General features: G+C 44.7%; 5 protein-coding genes across 9 annotated transcripts; 2 read left to right on the top strand and 3 right to left on the bottom strand.

The window, feature by feature from the left end:
- Positions 1 to 150: 150 nt before the first annotated feature.
- LOC6537222 (serine/threonine-protein kinase ATM) lies at positions 151 to 10,183 on the top strand. 3 transcript variants are annotated; one of them, XM_002097744.3, is made up of 28 exons: positions 151 to 444; positions 504 to 612; positions 664 to 849; positions 902 to 1,122; positions 1,179 to 1,523; positions 1,587 to 2,690; positions 2,745 to 2,922; positions 2,980 to 3,149; positions 3,201 to 3,327; positions 3,385 to 3,752; positions 3,810 to 3,951; positions 4,005 to 4,125; positions 4,182 to 4,314; positions 4,367 to 4,660; positions 4,714 to 4,987; positions 5,046 to 5,422; positions 5,485 to 5,682; positions 5,736 to 5,883; positions 5,943 to 6,360; positions 6,421 to 6,580; positions 6,635 to 7,147; positions 7,209 to 7,514; positions 7,579 to 8,560; positions 8,620 to 8,787; positions 8,850 to 9,226; positions 9,290 to 9,542; positions 9,606 to 9,860; positions 9,930 to 10,183. In XM_002097744.3, exons 1-28 carry the CDS (start codon positions 244 to 246, stop codon positions 10,112 to 10,114), a joined length of 8,313 nt encoding a protein of 2,770 aa, XP_002097780.2. In that variant the 5' UTR covers positions 151 to 243; the 3' UTR covers positions 10,115 to 10,183. The 3 variants fall into 3 exon arrangements, with proteins under 3 accessions (XP_002097780.2, XP_039231250.1, XP_039231251.1); XM_039375316.1 differs by lacking the exons at positions 151 to 444; positions 504 to 612; positions 664 to 849; ... (2 more) ...; positions 1,587 to 2,690; positions 2,745 to 2,922 and having other exon boundaries at positions 3,023 to 3,149; positions 3,212 to 3,327; XM_039375317.1 differs by lacking the exons at positions 151 to 444; positions 504 to 612; positions 664 to 849; ... (9 more) ...; positions 4,182 to 4,314; positions 4,367 to 4,660 and having other exon boundaries at positions 4,853 to 4,987; positions 5,035 to 5,422.
- A 487-nt stretch (positions 10,184 to 10,670) lies between these two features.
- Positions 10,671 to 11,804, bottom strand: LOC6537223. Its single transcript, XM_002097745.4, has 4 exons — positions 11,570 to 11,804; positions 11,320 to 11,514; positions 11,013 to 11,253; positions 10,671 to 10,944 (listed from the first exon to the last, which is right to left on the bottom strand). Exons 1-4 carry the CDS (start codon positions 11,788 to 11,790, stop codon positions 10,804 to 10,806), a joined length of 798 nt encoding a protein of 265 aa, XP_002097781.1. The 5' UTR covers positions 11,791 to 11,804; the 3' UTR covers positions 10,671 to 10,803.
- A 69-nt stretch (positions 11,805 to 11,873) lies between these two features.
- LOC6537224 (28S ribosomal protein S10, mitochondrial) lies at positions 11,874 to 12,769 on the bottom strand. 2 transcript variants are annotated; one of them, XM_002097746.4, is made up of 3 exons: positions 12,684 to 12,769; positions 12,398 to 12,624; positions 11,874 to 12,332 (listed from the first exon to the last, which is right to left on the bottom strand). In XM_002097746.4, exons 1-3 carry the CDS (start codon positions 12,690 to 12,692, stop codon positions 12,077 to 12,079), a joined length of 492 nt encoding a protein of 163 aa, XP_002097782.1. In that variant the 5' UTR covers positions 12,693 to 12,769; the 3' UTR covers positions 11,874 to 12,076. The 2 variants fall into 2 exon arrangements, with proteins under 2 accessions (XP_002097782.1, XP_039231260.1); XM_039375326.2 differs by lacking the exon at positions 12,684 to 12,769 and having other exon boundaries at positions 12,398 to 12,663.
- A 276-nt stretch (positions 12,770 to 13,045) lies between these two features.
- On the top strand, positions 13,046 to 14,940 carry LOC6537225 (protein arginine N-methyltransferase 1). The gene is made up of 2 exons (XM_002097747.4): positions 13,046 to 13,206; positions 13,270 to 14,940. The coding sequence occupies exons 1-2, from the start codon at positions 13,185 to 13,187 to the stop codon at positions 14,796 to 14,798; spliced, it is 1,551 nt and encodes a 516-aa protein (XP_002097783.1). The 5' UTR covers positions 13,046 to 13,184; the 3' UTR covers positions 14,799 to 14,940.
- Positions 14,883 to 16,883, bottom strand: LOC6537226 (chromatin assembly factor 1 p55 subunit). 2 transcript variants are annotated; one of them, XM_015192719.3, is made up of 3 exons: positions 16,558 to 16,883; positions 15,946 to 16,503; positions 14,883 to 15,811 (listed from the first exon to the last, which is right to left on the bottom strand). In XM_015192719.3, exons 1-3 carry the CDS (start codon positions 16,577 to 16,579, stop codon positions 15,102 to 15,104), a joined length of 1,290 nt encoding a protein of 429 aa, XP_015048205.1. In that variant the 5' UTR covers positions 16,580 to 16,883; the 3' UTR covers positions 14,883 to 15,101. The 2 variants fall into 2 exon arrangements, with proteins under 2 accessions (XP_015048205.1, XP_002097784.1); XM_002097748.4 differs by having other exon boundaries at positions 15,946 to 16,506.
- Positions 16,884 to 17,142: the final 259 nt, after the last annotated feature.

The following is a 17,142-nucleotide window of genomic DNA, read 5'->3' on the forward strand; positions in this document are numbered from 1 at the left end:
CTATTCCTAAGTTGATGAATATACTTGTAAAATCTAGGCGTTATCAATATGTTATTGATTGTTCATCGGACAGGATACTTAACAGCAAAGTTTAGATGCTTTCACTGTTCATATTAGCCTCGGTATTTTTTGGCGCTCTCGGAAAGGTTACTCTAAGTACAATTTGAGAGATAAGTTGATGTTTAGTTTAATAACTATTGGATTAGGGCTTCCAGTGACAACAGGTGATGCCGGGCAGCTAGGATGAGTGCACTTTTAAATGAAATCCAGCGCATCCTCGGGGACCTTCAATCGGGAAAGGCAGCCAGCCGTAACAAGGGCATCCAGCAGCTGGATGAAAAGCTCTCAAGCTGCCGAGAGGATTTTGATAAGTTGTTTCTTAGCAAAACTTCTGATCTATCCTGGACCACAATCTTTGATGCCTCGAAGGAGGCTCTTTTTAAGGTTCTTAGCCTTAATATTTAAACAATCAGTTCGATCAATAAGGTTTGCCCTTATTACAGCAAGCTGCAAATCTTGAGGAGGCAAACGAGAAAGTATTCAAGACGCTGGCGGGAAAAAACTACCTGTACGATAATGTCCTCGAGAAGATCACACAGTTCAACTTGGAAGGTAACTCCCAAACACTTCAACTCGTTCTTAAAGCTAATATATGTTTTGCAGCGGGGAAACAGGCCGCCGGAAATGGACACTTTCTGGCTAAGACAAGCATCTTCGGTGCATTCGAGGATGGGATCAAGATGCGAGTGGTGGTCAAATACTTTGGTGACCGCATTCTGAGTCTACTAGAAAAGGGCATTTACTCATCGGACAGCTATGTGCGCGACCTGAAAATTAACGAATACAGCAGTAAGTGATTTCGTGGTCAAGAAGTGACTATTACTGTACCACTGCATTATAGGGATTCTGTCCTACCTTTTTGAACTGAATGTCGATATGGAGGAGGCTCTGCGAACCAGAATACTGAAATGCATCACAAAAACCGTCACTTTGGCCAAGGACCGGGTTCAGCTGCATGTGGATCTTGTGGCATATCTGCCGGAGCTCAGCAGCTTTGCGCTCTCCGCATTTGGAGCCAGAAAAACTGAGATTGTTCGCGTTTACTTGATATTTGCAGCAGAGGTAAGACTCTGAAGATATATTTAGATCATAATATATACTTTGCAACAATCTTCCAGCTCGCTGTCAACTACAACCACCAATTGAACGTTCACATGCAAGAGATTGTACCCAAACTATGCGAGTACCATGAGGAGGATGCCTTCCGGGACGACACCAGAAATCTGTTTTTTCAATGCGTTTCAAAGTCGCTCCATTCAATGTACCTTAAAATGGATAAGTCTGACTTTAATACTCTTGGTGTGCCGGTTCATGAGAAGTGGCCGCAAACTCTACTGCGGCTCAAAACTATTGTCCATGTAGAAATCCGTAAGAATTCCTGGGCTCGCTGTAAGAATGCACAACTGAGCAATAACAAATTCTCCGACCCCTTCATCAAGATGTCTGCCCTGGTTATGTATATAGTGAGCTGCATGAGCTAGTAATATTAATTATAGTTCACTTAAAATATATATATTTATTTGCAGGTGCTGTGGCACTTGGAGACGAAAAAGATTGATGAAAATGGAGAAGGGGATGCGCCGAAAAAAATCCCGAAACTTGCTGATAAAATGGAAACTATATTTACCCTGATCGACAAAAAGGAAAACACCTTTAATGACGTGTGGCTTGCGATCTTCACTGAGATACTTCAGCTGAGCAGCGTGATCCTAAATGTGGCCAACTACCAGATGGCGCTAACCACCGTGGCGGAAATAATGCAAATGTACGGCAATGCGAGAAATCTCCGGAGTCTTAGGTTATGCCTGGCTATTCTTTTGACCAAAGAACAGGAGCTTTTGCAGTCGAAATCTATTCGGGAAGATTATCTGGGCGATCTTTGGAGTCAGATGGCAAACCAGCTCATTTCAGAGACGACCATAAACAGTGACGAGATCAAGGAAAAGCAATTGGTGCTGCAGATGCTGATCAGACACAATAAACTGAATCAAAAGATGTCCAGCACGCTGCTTAACAATATAATCTCAACTGAGATGTTAAAACGCAACGAGTGCTTAGAGACAATTCGCGAGATCTTTATTCATGCTGAGAAATTTGGTCAGGACAAAGCGTCCGCTGATTTAGAACCTATCATAGCTTGGGCCTACGGTAGTGCGGATAGATTCATCGCCGCCCAGATGATACACAATATTGAGAGTATTGATGCTCAGCTACAGGCTGATACTTTTGCAATCAGCATTATAAACTTTTTGGATGTGCAGCAATTGCAGCAGATCTCTCGACGAGAGCATATCCTGGCTCCCACCGAACGCAATCTTTTGGCCTATAAATACAACGAGCAGCTTATTTGCTTTGACAAGGACTACGCCATTCCGTTTGAGTCAATCACTCAAGTTCAGAGCGAAATTAAGAATTGTTTGATTCAATCCAATTATGAATGCCTAATGCGGGGCCTCAACTTTGAGATCGCAAAGGAGAACAACCCCGCAGCAATACTAAAAAACCTGAATAGTCTATTGAAGTTGATCTGTACACTAGAAAGGCTTTTGCATTACAAGGTTTTCGATGCAGATACCTTCACTGGTTGCCCTCTGATAAAAAGAATTGGCCTATATCTCAGCCACATTGAGGTGGGTGCAAAATGGATAACATTTTAGAACCTCGTCTTTTAATGCCCAATTCAGTTCCAGCTCAAGGCGAACGGCTCTGAGATACTAGATAAGAGCGATTTACCGGAGATTTTACGCCTAGAAATCTATGTACTTGATGTATTTAGGACGAATTCAGTCTTGCGTAATTATTTGGAGAGGCAACCCATAGAAATGTTGGTGGAATTTGTTGGCGCTGCCCTTAAGTTGCATTGTAATGAAGTTTTGTATTATTTTATGGCTTTAATAATTGAAGACTTAAATATTTTAGCCATGCAGAGGGAGCGATTTGTGGATGCTGATCATGGAACGATAACGCGTCTGTGCCTTAATATTTTGGCTGGCCTTTGTGCGTACAGTTCGCACCGGGATGAAGCATTCGAGCACATAGCAAAGGTAACGATACGTTGGCATCCACAGGATGTGCTTATTGTGACCAAGGTAAGAGTGATGTCGTAACCAAAACAGAAGTAATTTGAAGAACTCTTTAAGATGCTATGCAGCTGCCAAACCATTTCTGAAGCATCTAGCACTTGGCTAGTGAGCAAATTGAAGAGCCTTTTTCAGCACCATCACCAGGATGCGGAAATGATGGATAAAGTGGTTCAACAAATGCCCAGTGAGCTGATATAAAATCAAACAAGTGACACAATACAATTAATTAATTTTATTCCAGCGATTTTTCACTTCGTATGGAATAAAGAAAATCATTTGGACGACATGCTCATGGCCCTTAACTCCCTTTTAAGGATTGCTATTAAGAAGTCCTACACATCACATTTAACAGCGAAAATTGTGCGTTGCGTGGGATTGATTGCTCAGCGGTGTCCGGACATTTACCTTCTCGAGAACTTTGCTGTGATATGCAAGTCCACTGCGAAATTCATCACCATGCCCACTTTGGAAGTCCGCTTTGCCACACTCTTTACATTCACTATTCTACTCGAATCTAATTGCGTCACCAGCGATGCCATCGGTCATTCTCAGACACACTGGGATTTCTGCCAGGAGCTGTACGAGAGCATTGAGTTTAAGAAACTGACGGTCGGTAATTGCAAGTCCTGATGCCTAGCTACACATTAATTTCTATTTGATATTTAGTACAACAACGAGGATGCCATTCAAAACAGCAATGCGTTAATCGTACAAATGCTCATTGCCATATTTCTGCGCAGCTCATTCCACCAAGAGATAGCACTAAAGGAGCTGCTGTATCACTGTGCCCTGCGCAGGCTAACTGAAAGTGAGTAAGCTCCGTAATACTAGTTTCAGTTACGCGATTACATCCGATTCCAGGGGAGTTTATTTCTCTGCAGAGTATGGCTTCCTGTCATGGACAAACAGTACGTGATCTTATCCGACCATTTTCGGGCGTTCTTCTTCACCACTGGAGCTCCAAGCGCTGGCCCATTTCCAAGTAAGATAATTTAAGAAGTCCAAAGAATGTTGGATTTACATCTCACTCTTTATAAGGTTTCCCTATTTTTTGTGTTACCCAACGAAGAGTGAATTTCGCAAAGCCCATGCTAGTGAAATCATGGCTTATACCTTTCTATATGGGAAAACAGAGGATATAGAACGATGCAGTACATCCATCAGCGAGGAGGTAAATCCGAAAGAAGTTTGTTTATAACTAAATAACAAGTTTTATACCTTAGCTGGCCCTTCCGATAGTGGCTGCATTTTTACTGATCAAAAACAGCTTGTGCAGCGAAAGCGAAGGCCAGAACTTTAAGGAACATCTCCAGATATTGTCGGAAAACCTCAGTTACTCTCAACTGAATGCCACAGATGTAGATCTTGATGTGGATATCCTGTGTTATGTGATAAGCTTGCTGCACGATCCGCAGGAAATGCTGAGATTGTTTGGTTCCTTTGCGCCGTGCAACAGAACACCCAGCTGGTATAGTCTGACTGGAGAGTCGCTTTTCAGGTGTCTTAACTTTCACATTGTAGGTATCTGGTTAGCCATTTCGGATGTGTCGTCTAACTCTTGTTCATTTAGGACCCTGAAATGAGGACTTCGGTGGACAGTCGGATCCAATCTATGAGCACACTTCAAACCAAACATTCTCGTGTGTTGGTCGATGTTTTTGGACGCTTAAAGACCAACTGCTATTCAGCCTCTTTTTCTAGTCAGGCGTTGCATGAGTTTTTCCTGTATTGTGAAGTTGCAGATGCTGTCTATGATGCGGCCAAAAAAAATGAAACCATAGTTACCCAGTGCTCCTTCTTTGTTCGCGACATTTGGTTTTTTGTGGTTCGGTTTTTGATCCATAGTAAGTTGAATAAAAATGCAGAGAAACTTAAGCATTACCTAACGCAGTCTTATTTCAGCCAAGTTCATTCGCGTCAAAATGGCTGCTCTGACATTTCTAGAACTTTTGCTAAGCAAATCCAGCTTCAGCTTGGATGATTTCCAAAACCATTTCGGCGATATAGCTAAGCTGTTAAGCAATTTTCGACTTACCTGCGAAGCGAAAGAAGTTAGAGAAAAGACCATATCAATCGTAATGCAAATTTTGCAATCAAAGAAAGACCAGATCAACCTAAATTCCTTTTTGGAAGAGACCACGGACTGTGAGTTTCTTAAACCTCTGCGAGAGGATTGCAAGTCCGGTCAACCCAATATGGACAGGGCTGATGTCGCCAACTATTTGCGCTCATTTCTGTTAAGTCCAACGCCAGAGAGATTGCGCGATCTGAGAACATATGTAAGTTTAATTTTTAAGTTAATATTTTGAAAACTATAAAAAAATTAAAAAATTTTTTACAGATTGCCGAGCACAAGGACAAAGTGCAAGAGCATGAAAAACTGTTGTTTGGGGTAATTAACAAGCTCATTCAGATGACACGGGACGCGCATAGTAAGACAATCAGCATTGATTCCCTAAAGTGCTTGGCTCAAATTGGACCGCTGAAAATATCCACAGTTTCGTACTATTTTCAGACCGATTTTGAATCGCTTGAAAAGGTAAGTTAACAACTTCACGATCGCCACTTTTACATTGTCTCCTTTTAATGCAGTCAAATGCTGAGCCCATGGAAGACTTCCTTGGAGTTGTCTGCCAGATTTTGGATACATCCTTATTCCAATTCGATCCCAAAACTCACGAGGGTCTTGTGTCCGTAGCCATTCAGGTGGTTAATAGTAAGCCAGGATCTAATATTATGGGTAATTAGATTTAAATTGCAATCATATACAGATAATTTTGCGATATGTTTAATTCATAGCACACTATAAAAATCTAAGAATCTTCGTTGACAAGTCAACTACATCGACTTTTCTGCACTCTAATAAACAAATTCGTCGCATCGATTGGCTATCAACACTTAAAGCAACGAAAAGCCTAAACTACGAGCCTTGGATGTGCGCCTTTGTCTCAAAAGTGTTTCAAGTGTGTGGGTGGCTAGGATTCGATAAACTGGCCGCCACTTCTTTCGTGTTTGCCAAGACCTGCCTGCTACCTTTTATTAAATTACTACTGCAAAACAGCCTAGATCACGTGGAGAGTCTGTCCCAGATGCTGGATTACTTTTTCGAAGGTTTTAATAGTGCGACGGCACCGAACTCCCAGGAAATCTTTCGCAATAAAAGAGCCATTAAGAAGTTTCTGCATATTTGCGAGTACATACGAATCTTTAATAATTGGTAATTCATATTCATTTAGATTATATACGTGTTTAACTTTTTGTACTTTCCTTATAACAGGACCATCCCCATTAATCTGAGCAACGTGGTTATGGCTAGCAATCACTGTCAGGCCTATTTCCTAAGCATAATGTACCTAGAGCTTTGGGCCTGCGCAGAGAGCTCTAAGAGCAAAGCCAATTTCTTGGACAACGAATGCTTTCAAGACTGCGCAAAAAAGGTAAGAAACACCTATGGCTAAATATTATCTAAGTCAAGGATGCGTTCATTGCAGGCATATGAATCTATTGGATGCTTAGATGCCATTCCGGGCTTTGTCAATCCCATGCGCTCCCGTTTAGATTTCCTTGGCCGAGGGAGCAATTTATCTACCATTTTGTTGGAGTCGGACCACTTGGACAGGGCCAGTGGTCAACTCTGCATAGACATAATGAAGGGCAATGGTTTGTGGTCTTTTGCCAAACTCCAGCAGCACCAGAACATTGAACCCGACTACGAAATATTTTGGCGCCTTGGGCAGTGGGATTCGCTAACAGACGCAAAGCATCAGCAAAATCAGACGACTGTTAGAACATCACTTAATCTGGAGCAAGAGTTCAAGCGGCATCACTTCGTTGCCCTCAGAAGTATCGGCCAGCGGGAGGAAGAGAACAGCTTGTCGGCCATCGAAATGGCCTATAGCTGTGTGCGCGACATTCTGATGGAGATCAGCGTGGAGTGCCTGCAAAGTGTGTACAAATACCTGACATGGCTGTGCTCTCTTCAACAAGCTGAGGAGTTTTGCCAGGTGATGGTGTCCTGGGAATTCGGCAATGTACTTTACTGATTGGGCTTTTCTCACACTTCAGATCCAATTTGGCTCTCAACTGGATCCTGCTTTGACGACCAAGATTTTTAAAAAATGGCAAACGGAATTGGAACTTAAGTACGGAAATTTTTCTTGTAAGGAATACGTGATTGCACATCAGATTGCATTGCTGAAGCTGGCGGGAACAAGGGCTAGTCGCAGAATGAGCGAGTTCTATCAAAAGGATCCCATTAGCACGTACCTAATGAAGGGAATTGAGGAGTGCAAAGGCGCTGGCAAGTTTAATCTGGCAGCCAAGTACACAGCTACTTTGCGGGAGCTTCCTAATATTAGGGAGTCCACCAAGGTTACTTAATTATATATAAATTTATATCCATTCTACATATGTGATTAATTGCATACTATTATAGATAAGCGTTCTACTGGAAGATGCCGAAATCAATCTGAAGATGGGCAATCAACAAATTGCCAAAGCCATTTTGGACTATGTGACCAACAATAATGAGTTTGTGTACTGCGTCCAACGAGTTCCTGCACTCCGGATGCAAGGCGAGTTCCTCTTAGACTGCAATGCTGAGACTTTGAGTTGGGTCCAGTCTCACAACTTCAATAATTCGCTTAAGCTGATTGATGATTTTGTGCTGCACCGCCAGACGCTGAGCGAAAAGTATCGGGACATCTTCGATTGGCATCAGCTTGATGCCTTCGCCAGTAAGCACCGAACGGCTGCATATGCAACGATTGCAAAGTATGCTGATCGGGAGTACCAGCAACTACACGACTACCGGCATTCGCAGGAGTATCAAACGCTGCTAGATATCATCGAACAGAACCGCCAGACGGCGGAAAAGGTGACACAGCGCGAGAACCAAGATCGGCGCATTATCTCCGTGCAGATGAAACGTTACGCTAGTTTGGATGAGCGGCAGCTAAATCAGATTGAAGAGAAACTGACAGAGTACCTGTGCCTGGCGTTGCGCAACTATATGGCGTACTGTCGACTGGATAGCAGCTTTTCCAGTGCTGCCATCTATCGCATCATCTCGCTATGGTTCACCAACGCCACCAGTAAACAGTGCGAGGAGTGCATCAAGGAGGAGATCCTTACAGTGCCCAGTTACAAATTCATCTGTGCCGCCAACCAACTAACCGCGCGCCTTAACTCCAAAAACACAAGCCTGCTCAAGGGGCTGACAGACCTTCTGGTTCAATGTGGCACAGATCATCCGTATCATACATTTTACCAGCTGTATCCGCTTGTGTTTGCCCACCTGGATGGCGAGAACAGCAATACAGAGCGATCAGGAATTGCACGTAAGATTATTGCTATGATATGCGAAAAGAATGCCACAGCGGGGGAATGCTGCAAGCAGCTGGAATCGCTGCTGCCAGGTAAACGAATCGGTCATACATTGTTTTTCATCACTTGGCTAAGACGAGTTCTTGCACAGCACTCATAACTTTTGCCAACGAGGGAAAGACAGACGATAACAGGCCAGTGTCGGATTCCGTCCGCAACAAGCAGTTTGACAAGGTGAGGCGTTGGCGAAATCTCAATGCCGTACATTGCCCGACCCTCGAGTTGCCTGTTAAGCCCAGCAAGGAGTACAATATAATAAGTAGGTCTAGAAACCGAATACTGATAGTTAAGCCTTAAATAACGAAATCTCACTTCACTCAGGCGTCGTCAAGTGGAACAACGAGACTACACAGTGTGGAGGGTTAAATGCGCCTGTTAAAATTATGTGCGTATGCTCTGATGGTAAAATTCGCGCGCAACTGGTCAAGGGAAAGGATGATCTAAGGCAGGATGCCGTGATGCAGCAGGTTTTCGGCATCGTCAACGATTTGCTCAACCAGGATTCCGAATTTATCGAGCGTAAGCTGAAGTTGCGCACCTATAAGGTCACCCCACTATCCATGCGGAGTGGCATCCTGGAGTGGTGCACCAACTCGGTTCCTGTGGGTCATTATTTGGTTGTAGAGGGAAAAGGAGGGGCGCATGCGCGATACCGTCCAAACGACTGGAATAACAACAAGTGCCGCAAATTGTCCTCTGTGCGTTTCATTCGAAATAAGATAATTTCATTGTTCTTATAATATTTTTTTTCTAATTTGCAGGATCACCTTAAGTTTGCCAAAGAGGCGCGATATGCCATTTACAAGCGAATATGCGAGAATATTAAACCCGTTTTTCATTACTTCCTGCTGGAGAAGTTCCCGATTCCAGGCGTCTGGTTTGAGAGGCGGTTGGCCTACACCAATAGCGTGGCCACCACCTCAATGGTGGGCTACGTTCTTGGACTGGGTGATCGGCACACACAAAATATCCTAATTGACCAGCAGACAGCTGAGGTCATTCATATCGATTTTGGTAGGTGCATCTTTAAAGAATATAAGTGCGCTTATATTGGCAATGTTTGTGCTAATTTTTCAGGGATTGCCTTTGAGCAGGGAAAAATCCAGACGACACCAGAGACCGTTCCCTTCCGGTTGACTCGCGACTTTGTGGCACCAATGGGAATATGTGGTACAAAGGGAGTCTTTGCCAAATCCTGTGAAGCTACTATGCACATTCTTCGTCGATATAAGTCAGTTTTTACCACCATTCTCGAGGTTTTGCTGTATGATCCCCTCTTTATTTGGGGTGTACTTAAAAAGAAGCAATCCAGCCACTCATCACAGCAATCCGGTGAGCTCAAACCTACTTACTACCTGTACAGTTTTCTCTATAATTTGGCCATTTGGTAATTTATTTCAGGCGAGGAATCAGTGAATCTAGTTGCCCAGCGAGCTTTGCTTCTTGTGCAGAACAAACTAGATGGCAGAGAGGCCGGCACACTGGGCGACTCGAATGTCGAGGCACAAGTGGAGCGATTGATCAATGAAGCCACTCTACCAAGCAATCTCTGCATGCTTTTCCCGGGCTGGGACCCGCACCTATAAGTCTAAGTACATCACATTATCATTACTTGTTTGTAGTTCTAATACAAGGTTTATACGATTTATATCAAACATTGGGGAGCTTAATCTGGTCAAAAGCACACGTTGTGGTTTGGTTCTTTTGCTATCACAGCGGGAAACGCCCAAGTGGTATACATTATCTTGGCAACTGAAGAATTTCAATCTGATATTTCGACATTATACATTTTCAAAGGTTTCGACGTTTGATTGCCGATAGGTCGGTTGCATATATTGATAAAGCGGCATTTTTCTGGGCATTGCACGGTCACAAAATTATTAGCCCCCAGTAAGTTTCAGGAATTATGTGGCTCCTTTTTTTTTATAATCCGACAAGGTGGCCATAAATCAATAAGCGGTTGTGAAAATAACGCTTATCGAGACCCCATACCGACTATTCCGTGTTTGTAGGTAACAAAAGGCTTTGTTAAGCGCGCTATCGGACATACGGGAGCTGATAACGGACGGATTTAAATGCAAATGGGCTTTTGATAGTTCAATAGTCCTTATCACATAGATAGTAAACGTGGCTAACACGTCAAACGGTCTATAAATTGTATATTTTCCAGTGCTTACCCATGGTCCGCGATTTATAAAAACGTACATATGTATATTTATTAAACTAATTTAAAATAATGGCTTCTATAAGGCTAGAAGGAGTTAAACAGTCAGTCTTAGTTGGTCGGACTAGCTTCAAGCTTGCAATCGGGTTCCACGCCCTCAAATATGGGTGCACTTTCTCCTTCGCTTCCTCCACCAGTTATTATTTGAATAATCTCCGACAAAGTGAACTGTCCCAAGAATTTGTTAACGGCCTGTAAGACATCCATGGAAATTGAGTTAGAAAATGTTTTGCTTTTGAAAACCTGGATTGTAAACCCACCGCTTGGGCTTTAGAGACAACTGTGCCCTGTTCATAATCCCAGACGTCGCCGAGCAGCTCTACTCCCAATTCGTTCACCAAAGCATGGAAAAAATCATTGATACGCTCCTCTTCCACCAGGTTATCAAAGTTAATCCATAGTTCGCCCAAACCCAGCTCGATCTCTAATGAATATATGGCCAGGGGAGACACAGATCTCAATCGGAACGAAATGAGGATTGAAAAGTTTTTAATAGAGGTTCTGAAAAAAAGTAGGTTAATGGTTAGAAATTTGTTCGATGCTAAAACTGAAAAAAGTTGGTCTTACTCGGCATTGCCATCACCCGCCAAGTTTAGGATGTAGGCCAAGGATCCCTTGGCGGTGTATAAGGACTCGAAGTGCGTGAGTGGGAGGGTAACGTTAATGGTGTTCTTCAAACGGGGCACCGGGGTCAAACTGAGTTCAGGTACATCAAAGTCGGACAATCCGTGCAACTGAAAGTTGTCGATTGACCCAGTGAAGCTAAAAACCAAAGAATTTATATCGCGAACTACGACATATGCTAGCCTTCGCTTACTCCACGAGGTATTTGTTGTTCAGTTCTGTCGCGACAGGGCCAAACTGCAGTGGGTCCAAAGCGGGCAGACCCAGATTCGGGATTGGGTGGCACATACGCATGCGGAACTCTTCAAGGAACGACAAGATCTTCGCCTCGTACACGCAGACAGCGGGCGACAGGCATGCGTAGAGGATGGCGATGGCCAGCAGGGCTCGTGAAGTGAGTTGTGCCCGCTGCATTCTGCTGATCGATTCGCTTCCGTTCGGTCTGGAGTAGCTACTGGTCTGCCAGCGGGCACCCGCCCCGATTTTGTTTGCTCACATTTCAAGTGGATCCCATCGTGTGTGTCAAGATACGACTTTTATTTCAATATTTTGACAAAAACTTATCTTCGCTAATCGCGAACGGGGCCCGAGTTCGGCCGATTACCGTGCGGATTGTTGGTGCTTCTGTTCGTTTATTAGCCTAATCTCAAGCTCATAGTGAACTTTTAATAACTATGGACTACTCTCGAATTGACTTCTGTTACACTTGCTCCGGCGGCTGGCGCAAGTGCTCTGGGATCTGCTGTAGCTCAGTCCTGGAAGCCTGCAGCGCAACGCCCTCGGGCAGATTTCGTTCTATGTACTCTAGGAAGGTGTCCAGCGTTGAGCCCGTCAGCTTATGAAAGTTCATATAGCGGAAGTGGGTTCGCACCTCGTACTGTACGCGATGCTTCTTGTAGATGTGCACCGACTTTAGAAGCGTCATCCGCTCGTGGTGCGCCTTGCGAGGTGACCAGCTGCATGAGGATTTACAACATATGTTAGAGATTTCTTTTTGAGAGTACGGGGGCCTACCTCTTACCAATTGCCCTTTTCAATGCCCAAATGCTCGGCAGCGGTAGTGGCGAACCAGGTGTAGCTCTTCAAAACCGCCGGATCAATACCACGCAGCTCAATTTCCAGCTTGCTGTATAGTTTATCCGGTTCTGGAGCGGGTGCCGCAGGTGAAAGATTGGCCTCTACGCCGGGGCTGGTGGTCACCGAGGAGAGAGCCCGCACTGGCTGTGCCCAGCGAAGCGACTTTATAGCCTGGGAGTATAAAAGTAGATGTCTTATATGCATTTTCATTGATATATTGGATTAAGTACCTGCAACATATTAGGAACTGTATTTACAACTAGAATTATGCAAGTGCGGCAGCCGCAATACTGCTCATAACGCCTTTTCAAAAATACTGAAAAATACCACACATGCGGTGTTTTTGTGATTTTATAGAAAGGTGACCTACATACCCTGTAATAGATTCTTTTTGCTGCAAATGATGCGTAAATGCTTTACTCTTAAATTAATTTCTTTGTTGCAGAAGAGCAAGGAGTTTATATTCCAGCTCAATACGAATTTCATTGTTTTCATATCAATAAACGATGTTGATTTCTTCAGTTCAGATATATCCCCAGTGGTACCCTCGAAAGCAACATTTCAAATATTCCAAAACGCGTTAAGCTATTTTCTCTCCTTAGTTTCCGCACGTGTTGGCGCCGCTTAAAAAGAGACGTTTTAGTTTACGTTTCTAAGTTTGTGATTTTCGTCGTGCGATTCTAATTCTTTTCTCTGACAACTGGACTATAGGAGTTGCAAACAAAGATAGCATGAAAGACACCGAAGTCAAAGGTAAGAGCACACCAATGCTTTTATTTTCGGAAAATGATTACTTATTTATCCCCCACAATTTAGAAAACACTAAAAAGGAGGAGCCCATGAAGGAGGCACCAGAGGAGCCTGCCAGTTCCAGCTCCGACGAAGATGAGTACGATGACATAGACGACGATGATGAACCAATGGACGAGGGCGATGAGCCAACCACATGTCTGTTTTGCACCGAAACATCTGCAAGCATAGCGATTGCCATTGACCATCTCGACGCCCGGCACAAAGTAAATCTGTCGCAGCTTCAGCGCAAATTCCAAATGGACCAGTATTCCTTTATCAAACTGATAAACTACATAAGAGCCAACAAGATCAGTGCCGAGCAGTTATTGTCAGCGGAACAGGCTCTTTGGCAAGATGAGAAGTACCTCCGGCCCGGGGAGTACGAGCCCTGGCTCTGCTACGACTATGAGGTCCTCAAAACAGACAGCGCTCAGGCTCAGCCTTCGGTTCCGGAGCTGCAGCAGAGGATTGCTGAGCAGTCCCAATTGCTGCAGCAGGCCAACGAGGACATGGAACGCATGCGCAACGACTTCAAGGCGCTACTGCAAAAGGTACATGGTGACGAAGAGTCCAAAGGTTCCAACAAAAGTGTACCGCGCAACAACGCCTGTCTCGATAACGAATACTTCAAAAGCTACTCCCACTTTGGCATCCACCATGAAATGCTAAGCGACAAGGTGCGGACCAGCACATATCGCGCGTCTCTGCTCCAAAACGAAGCCGCTGTTCGAGGCAAGACAGTGTTGGATGTAGGATGTGGCACGGGAATCCTTTCCATTTTCGCCTCGAAGGCGGGTGCCGCCCGCGTCGTCGGCATAGACAACTCTGACATCGTGTACACGGCTATGGACATTATCAGGAAGAACAAGGTTGAAAACGTTGAACTGATCAAAGGACGGCTGGAGGACACAGATCTCCCAGAGGCCAAATACGACATTATCATATCCGAATGGATGGGCTATTTTCTCTTGTACGAATCAATGCTGGACAGCATAATCTACGCCCGAGAGAACCACCTCAACCCCAATGGTATAATACTGCCCAGCCGTTGTACTCTTAGTCTCTTGGGCTATGGAAACGATACGCTTTATGCCGAGCAAGTGGAATTCTGGTCAAACGTTTACGAGGTGGATATGAGCGATCTGCGAAAGCGATCGATAGAAGAGCCACTCATGGAGGTGGTGGACGCAGAGTTTATGCTAACCGATCCCGAACAGATAGCCAACTTCGACATAATGACCGTCGATCTGAACTATCCAAACTTCACTCACCAGTTCAACTTGAAGGTCACGAAACCGGGACGATTATCCGCCTTTGTGGGCTATTTTGACACACTTTTTGAACTTCCCTCCGCCGTCATGTTCAGCACATCACCAACTGCGACGCCCACCCATTGGAAGCAGACGGTTTTCTTCATTGACAAGCCGCAGATTGTGAAGGAAGGGGACGTCATTAGTGGCAAAATCACGTCGAGAAGGCATAAAGAGGATGTCAGAGCACTTAGTGTAGACATAGAGGTCTTTGGCAAGAAACACAAATACATGGTAGTTTAATGTGGTTAATTTTTGAATATAAATAAATAAATTACGCTTGGAGTGTAAATTGGAATTTAATTTCAAAAAAAGGAACCACAATTCTTGGCTTTTGTAATCATTTTTAATTAAAGATTCGTAGATTGTACAATCTGCTGACAAATGAGAGCTTAATTATTTTTTGTTTTTAAAAATATGTAAATATATATAAATTAAAATGAGCACCCACTGCCATTTAGGCTGGATAGCTGGACATGGGGCACGGCCAAAACATTATCGGATTCAGTTGTAGTTTGGTGTGTTAAAGGAGGCGGAACAGGTGCTTTAAGCGGTGTTGGTTTCCAACTCGGAGGCGGGAATCTCGGGCTCCTCGTCGTTGTAGACATTCTCGGCCATCTGCCAGACCTGCATTATGTTGTCCTCGGACACGGAGCAAATGATCCACGGCTCGTTGGGGTTCCAGGAGAAATCGCTAATCTTGGCAGTGTGACCGCCATGGATAAAGAGCAGCTCGGGTGGTCCGTCTTCAGCATCCTCCGAACTCTGCTCCTCGCCGATTTTGGACAAATCCCAGACGTGTAGGCGGCGGTCGGTGCCGGAGGAAGCGAGAATAGTCTCGTTATGCGGCGACCACTGCACCTGGAAGATCTCGTCCTTGTGCGACTCAAAGGAATGTAATTTTAACTTAAGGTTGCGCAGATCCCACAGAGCCACAGTCTTGTCAGCGGAGCCAGTTGCCAGAATGAACTCCGAGTAGGGATTAAAGCTCAAGCAATTTACTTCGGCTGTGTGAGCGTCCACCGTATGCGAGGGCTTCGAGGTGTTGTTGTTGCGCGTGTCCCAGATCATCAGTTTCTGGTCGTCAGCCACCGATCCGAACAGAGACTCATGGAGCAGATGCCAGGCCACGTCCTCAACAACGGCGGTGTGTCCGGTGAAGATGTTCTTGGCATCAATAACCCTATGCTCCTTGGGAGTGGCATTGATGTCCCACAAGCAAATGGTGTGATCATCAGAGGCTGACAGCAAATAGCCTGTGAGGACAATAATGTTGTGTATTAATGTATACATTCAGGACGCAAAGCATTTAGGATGTGTTTATTTATGCTTATTTATATGAATATTACTTTATAACTGGCGTTTCCTCTAGGTACAGCTTCGCACTTACCATTAAGGTTGGGATTCCAAGAGAGGCCGTAGCCTTCCTTTTGATGTCCGCGCAGCCGCAGGTCCGGTTGGCACTCGCCAGATGGCTCCGGCTTGCTGGGATGCTTCGTGTAGTCGAAGACCAGGACATCGCTCGACGGCGTCTTGGTGGCGATTACACAGGCGTTCTGGGGCATGTAGCGGGCCCTGTTCACTTCGCCTTCGTGGTTGATCTTAATCTCGATCTCGATCTTGCCGCACACTGATCCAAAGCCTCCGAACTCGCCCTTTTCGTTGTCGTAGTGCGATCCATCGAACTGGGCATCCTCGCTGGGCAGCTGAACGCTGGCGATGAGGAGATGGTTCTGCTCGTCGGATGTGTGTGTGCCCAGTATAAGACGATGTACCGAGTAGTCCTTGCCATCCTGCTTGGTCACGTCGGGCAGCCACTGGGCGGTCAACGAGGGCCATTCCAGGGCGTGCGTCATGACCAGATCGTACAGAAACGGCGTGTTCTTCTTCCAAATCTTGTACTCCTCATTGATCACGCGCTCCTCGACGGCGTCGTCAAAGGACTCCGCTGCTAAAGGTCGATGATTACAGACTGCGCTAATTAACTTCTAACCGGACTTACCATTATCGCTGCGATCCACCATTTCGAGACTTCTGGGCACGCAATTCCTCAGTCTGCGTCAAAAGTCGGCAGCCGAAAAAATCGGGCGCCAAAACAAAAGCCGAAGCGGCAAAACGTGTGCACAGAAACTACGAAAGCCCGCTACGTACTGTAAGCTTTCGCAACAACCACTAGACCGAATGGCGTTGAGGCAAGGATTGAGACAATTTCTGGCCGGGCAATTACACTTTTACCGGCGTACCGTCAGCGCAAAATGGGAATTTGGCTAGTTTCCTGCGTTTTTTTGCAAGCGCGTCGTCGATGATAGAGATGCAATGCAAACGATTGTACAGACGACTGCCATATTCGATTACGATAACAATAGCAGAGTCACGGTGAAGCAGTAGCAGTGACATTGCGCGGTATTTACACTTTTACGTCCGGTATTAAGGTTTAAGTTTGTGTATTATGACTATTAATAAATAAAGAAAATACAATTTATATATATATATATCTTAAAAAATAATTTAAATAACGTACCAACAGATCGGCGTAAGTTTAGTATTTAATGGTATATTCGGTCTCTTATTTGGTATATTTTAAGGG

This window comes from Drosophila yakuba, chromosome 3R (genome assembly GCF_016746365.2).
Source record: "Drosophila yakuba strain Tai18E2 chromosome 3R, Prin_Dyak_Tai18E2_2.1, whole genome shotgun sequence".
Taxonomy (NCBI): domain Eukaryota; kingdom Metazoa; phylum Arthropoda; class Insecta; order Diptera; family Drosophilidae; genus Drosophila; species Drosophila yakuba.

Bases quoted from the DNA above. Each gene is read 5' to 3' on its own strand.
- LOC6537222 (XM_002097744.3), top strand. From the start codon at position 244: ATGAGTGCACTTTTAAATGAAATCCAGCGCATCCTCGGGGACCTTCAA. The intron at 2,923-2,979 runs GTAATGAAGTTT...TAAATATTTTAG, and splicing joins CGCTGCCCTTAAGTTGCATT to CCATGCAGAGGGAGCGATTT. The intron at 6,361-6,420 runs GTAATTCATATT...TCCTTATAACAG, and splicing joins ATACGAATCTTTAATAATTG to GACCATCCCCATTAATCTGA.
- LOC6537223 (XM_002097745.4), bottom strand. From the start codon at position 11,790: ATGCAGCGGGCACAACTCACTTCACGAGCCCTGCTGGCCATCGCCATC. The intron at 11,515-11,569 runs GTAAGCGAAGGC...TTTGGTTTTTAG, and splicing joins AACAACAAATACCTCGTGGA to CTTCACTGGGTCAATCGACA. The intron at 11,254-11,319 runs GTAAGACCAACT...ACTTTTTTTCAG, and splicing joins GCGGGTGATGGCAATGCCGA to AACCTCTATTAAAAACTTTT.
- LOC6537224 (XM_039375326.2), bottom strand. From the start codon at position 12,663: ATGAAAATGCATATAAGACATCTACTTTTATACTCCCAGGCTATAAAG. The intron at 12,333-12,397 runs GTAAGAGGTAGG...ATCCTCATGCAG, and splicing joins GGCATTGAAAAGGGCAATTG to CTGGTCACCTCGCAAGGCGC.
- LOC6537225 (XM_002097747.4), top strand. From the start codon at position 13,185: ATGAAAGACACCGAAGTCAAAG. The intron at 13,207-13,269 runs GTAAGAGCACAC...CCCACAATTTAG, and splicing joins GAAAGACACCGAAGTCAAAG to AAAACACTAAAAAGGAGGAG.
- LOC6537226 (XM_002097748.4), bottom strand. From the start codon at position 16,579: ATGGTGGATCGCAGCGATAATG. The intron at 16,507-16,557 runs GTAAGTCCGGTT...ATCGACCTTTAG, and splicing joins GGTGGATCGCAGCGATAATG to CAGCGGAGTCCTTTGACGAC. The intron at 15,812-15,945 runs GTAAGTGCGAAG...TTGTCCTCACAG, and splicing joins TTGGAATCCCAACCTTAATG to GCTATTTGCTGTCAGCCTCT.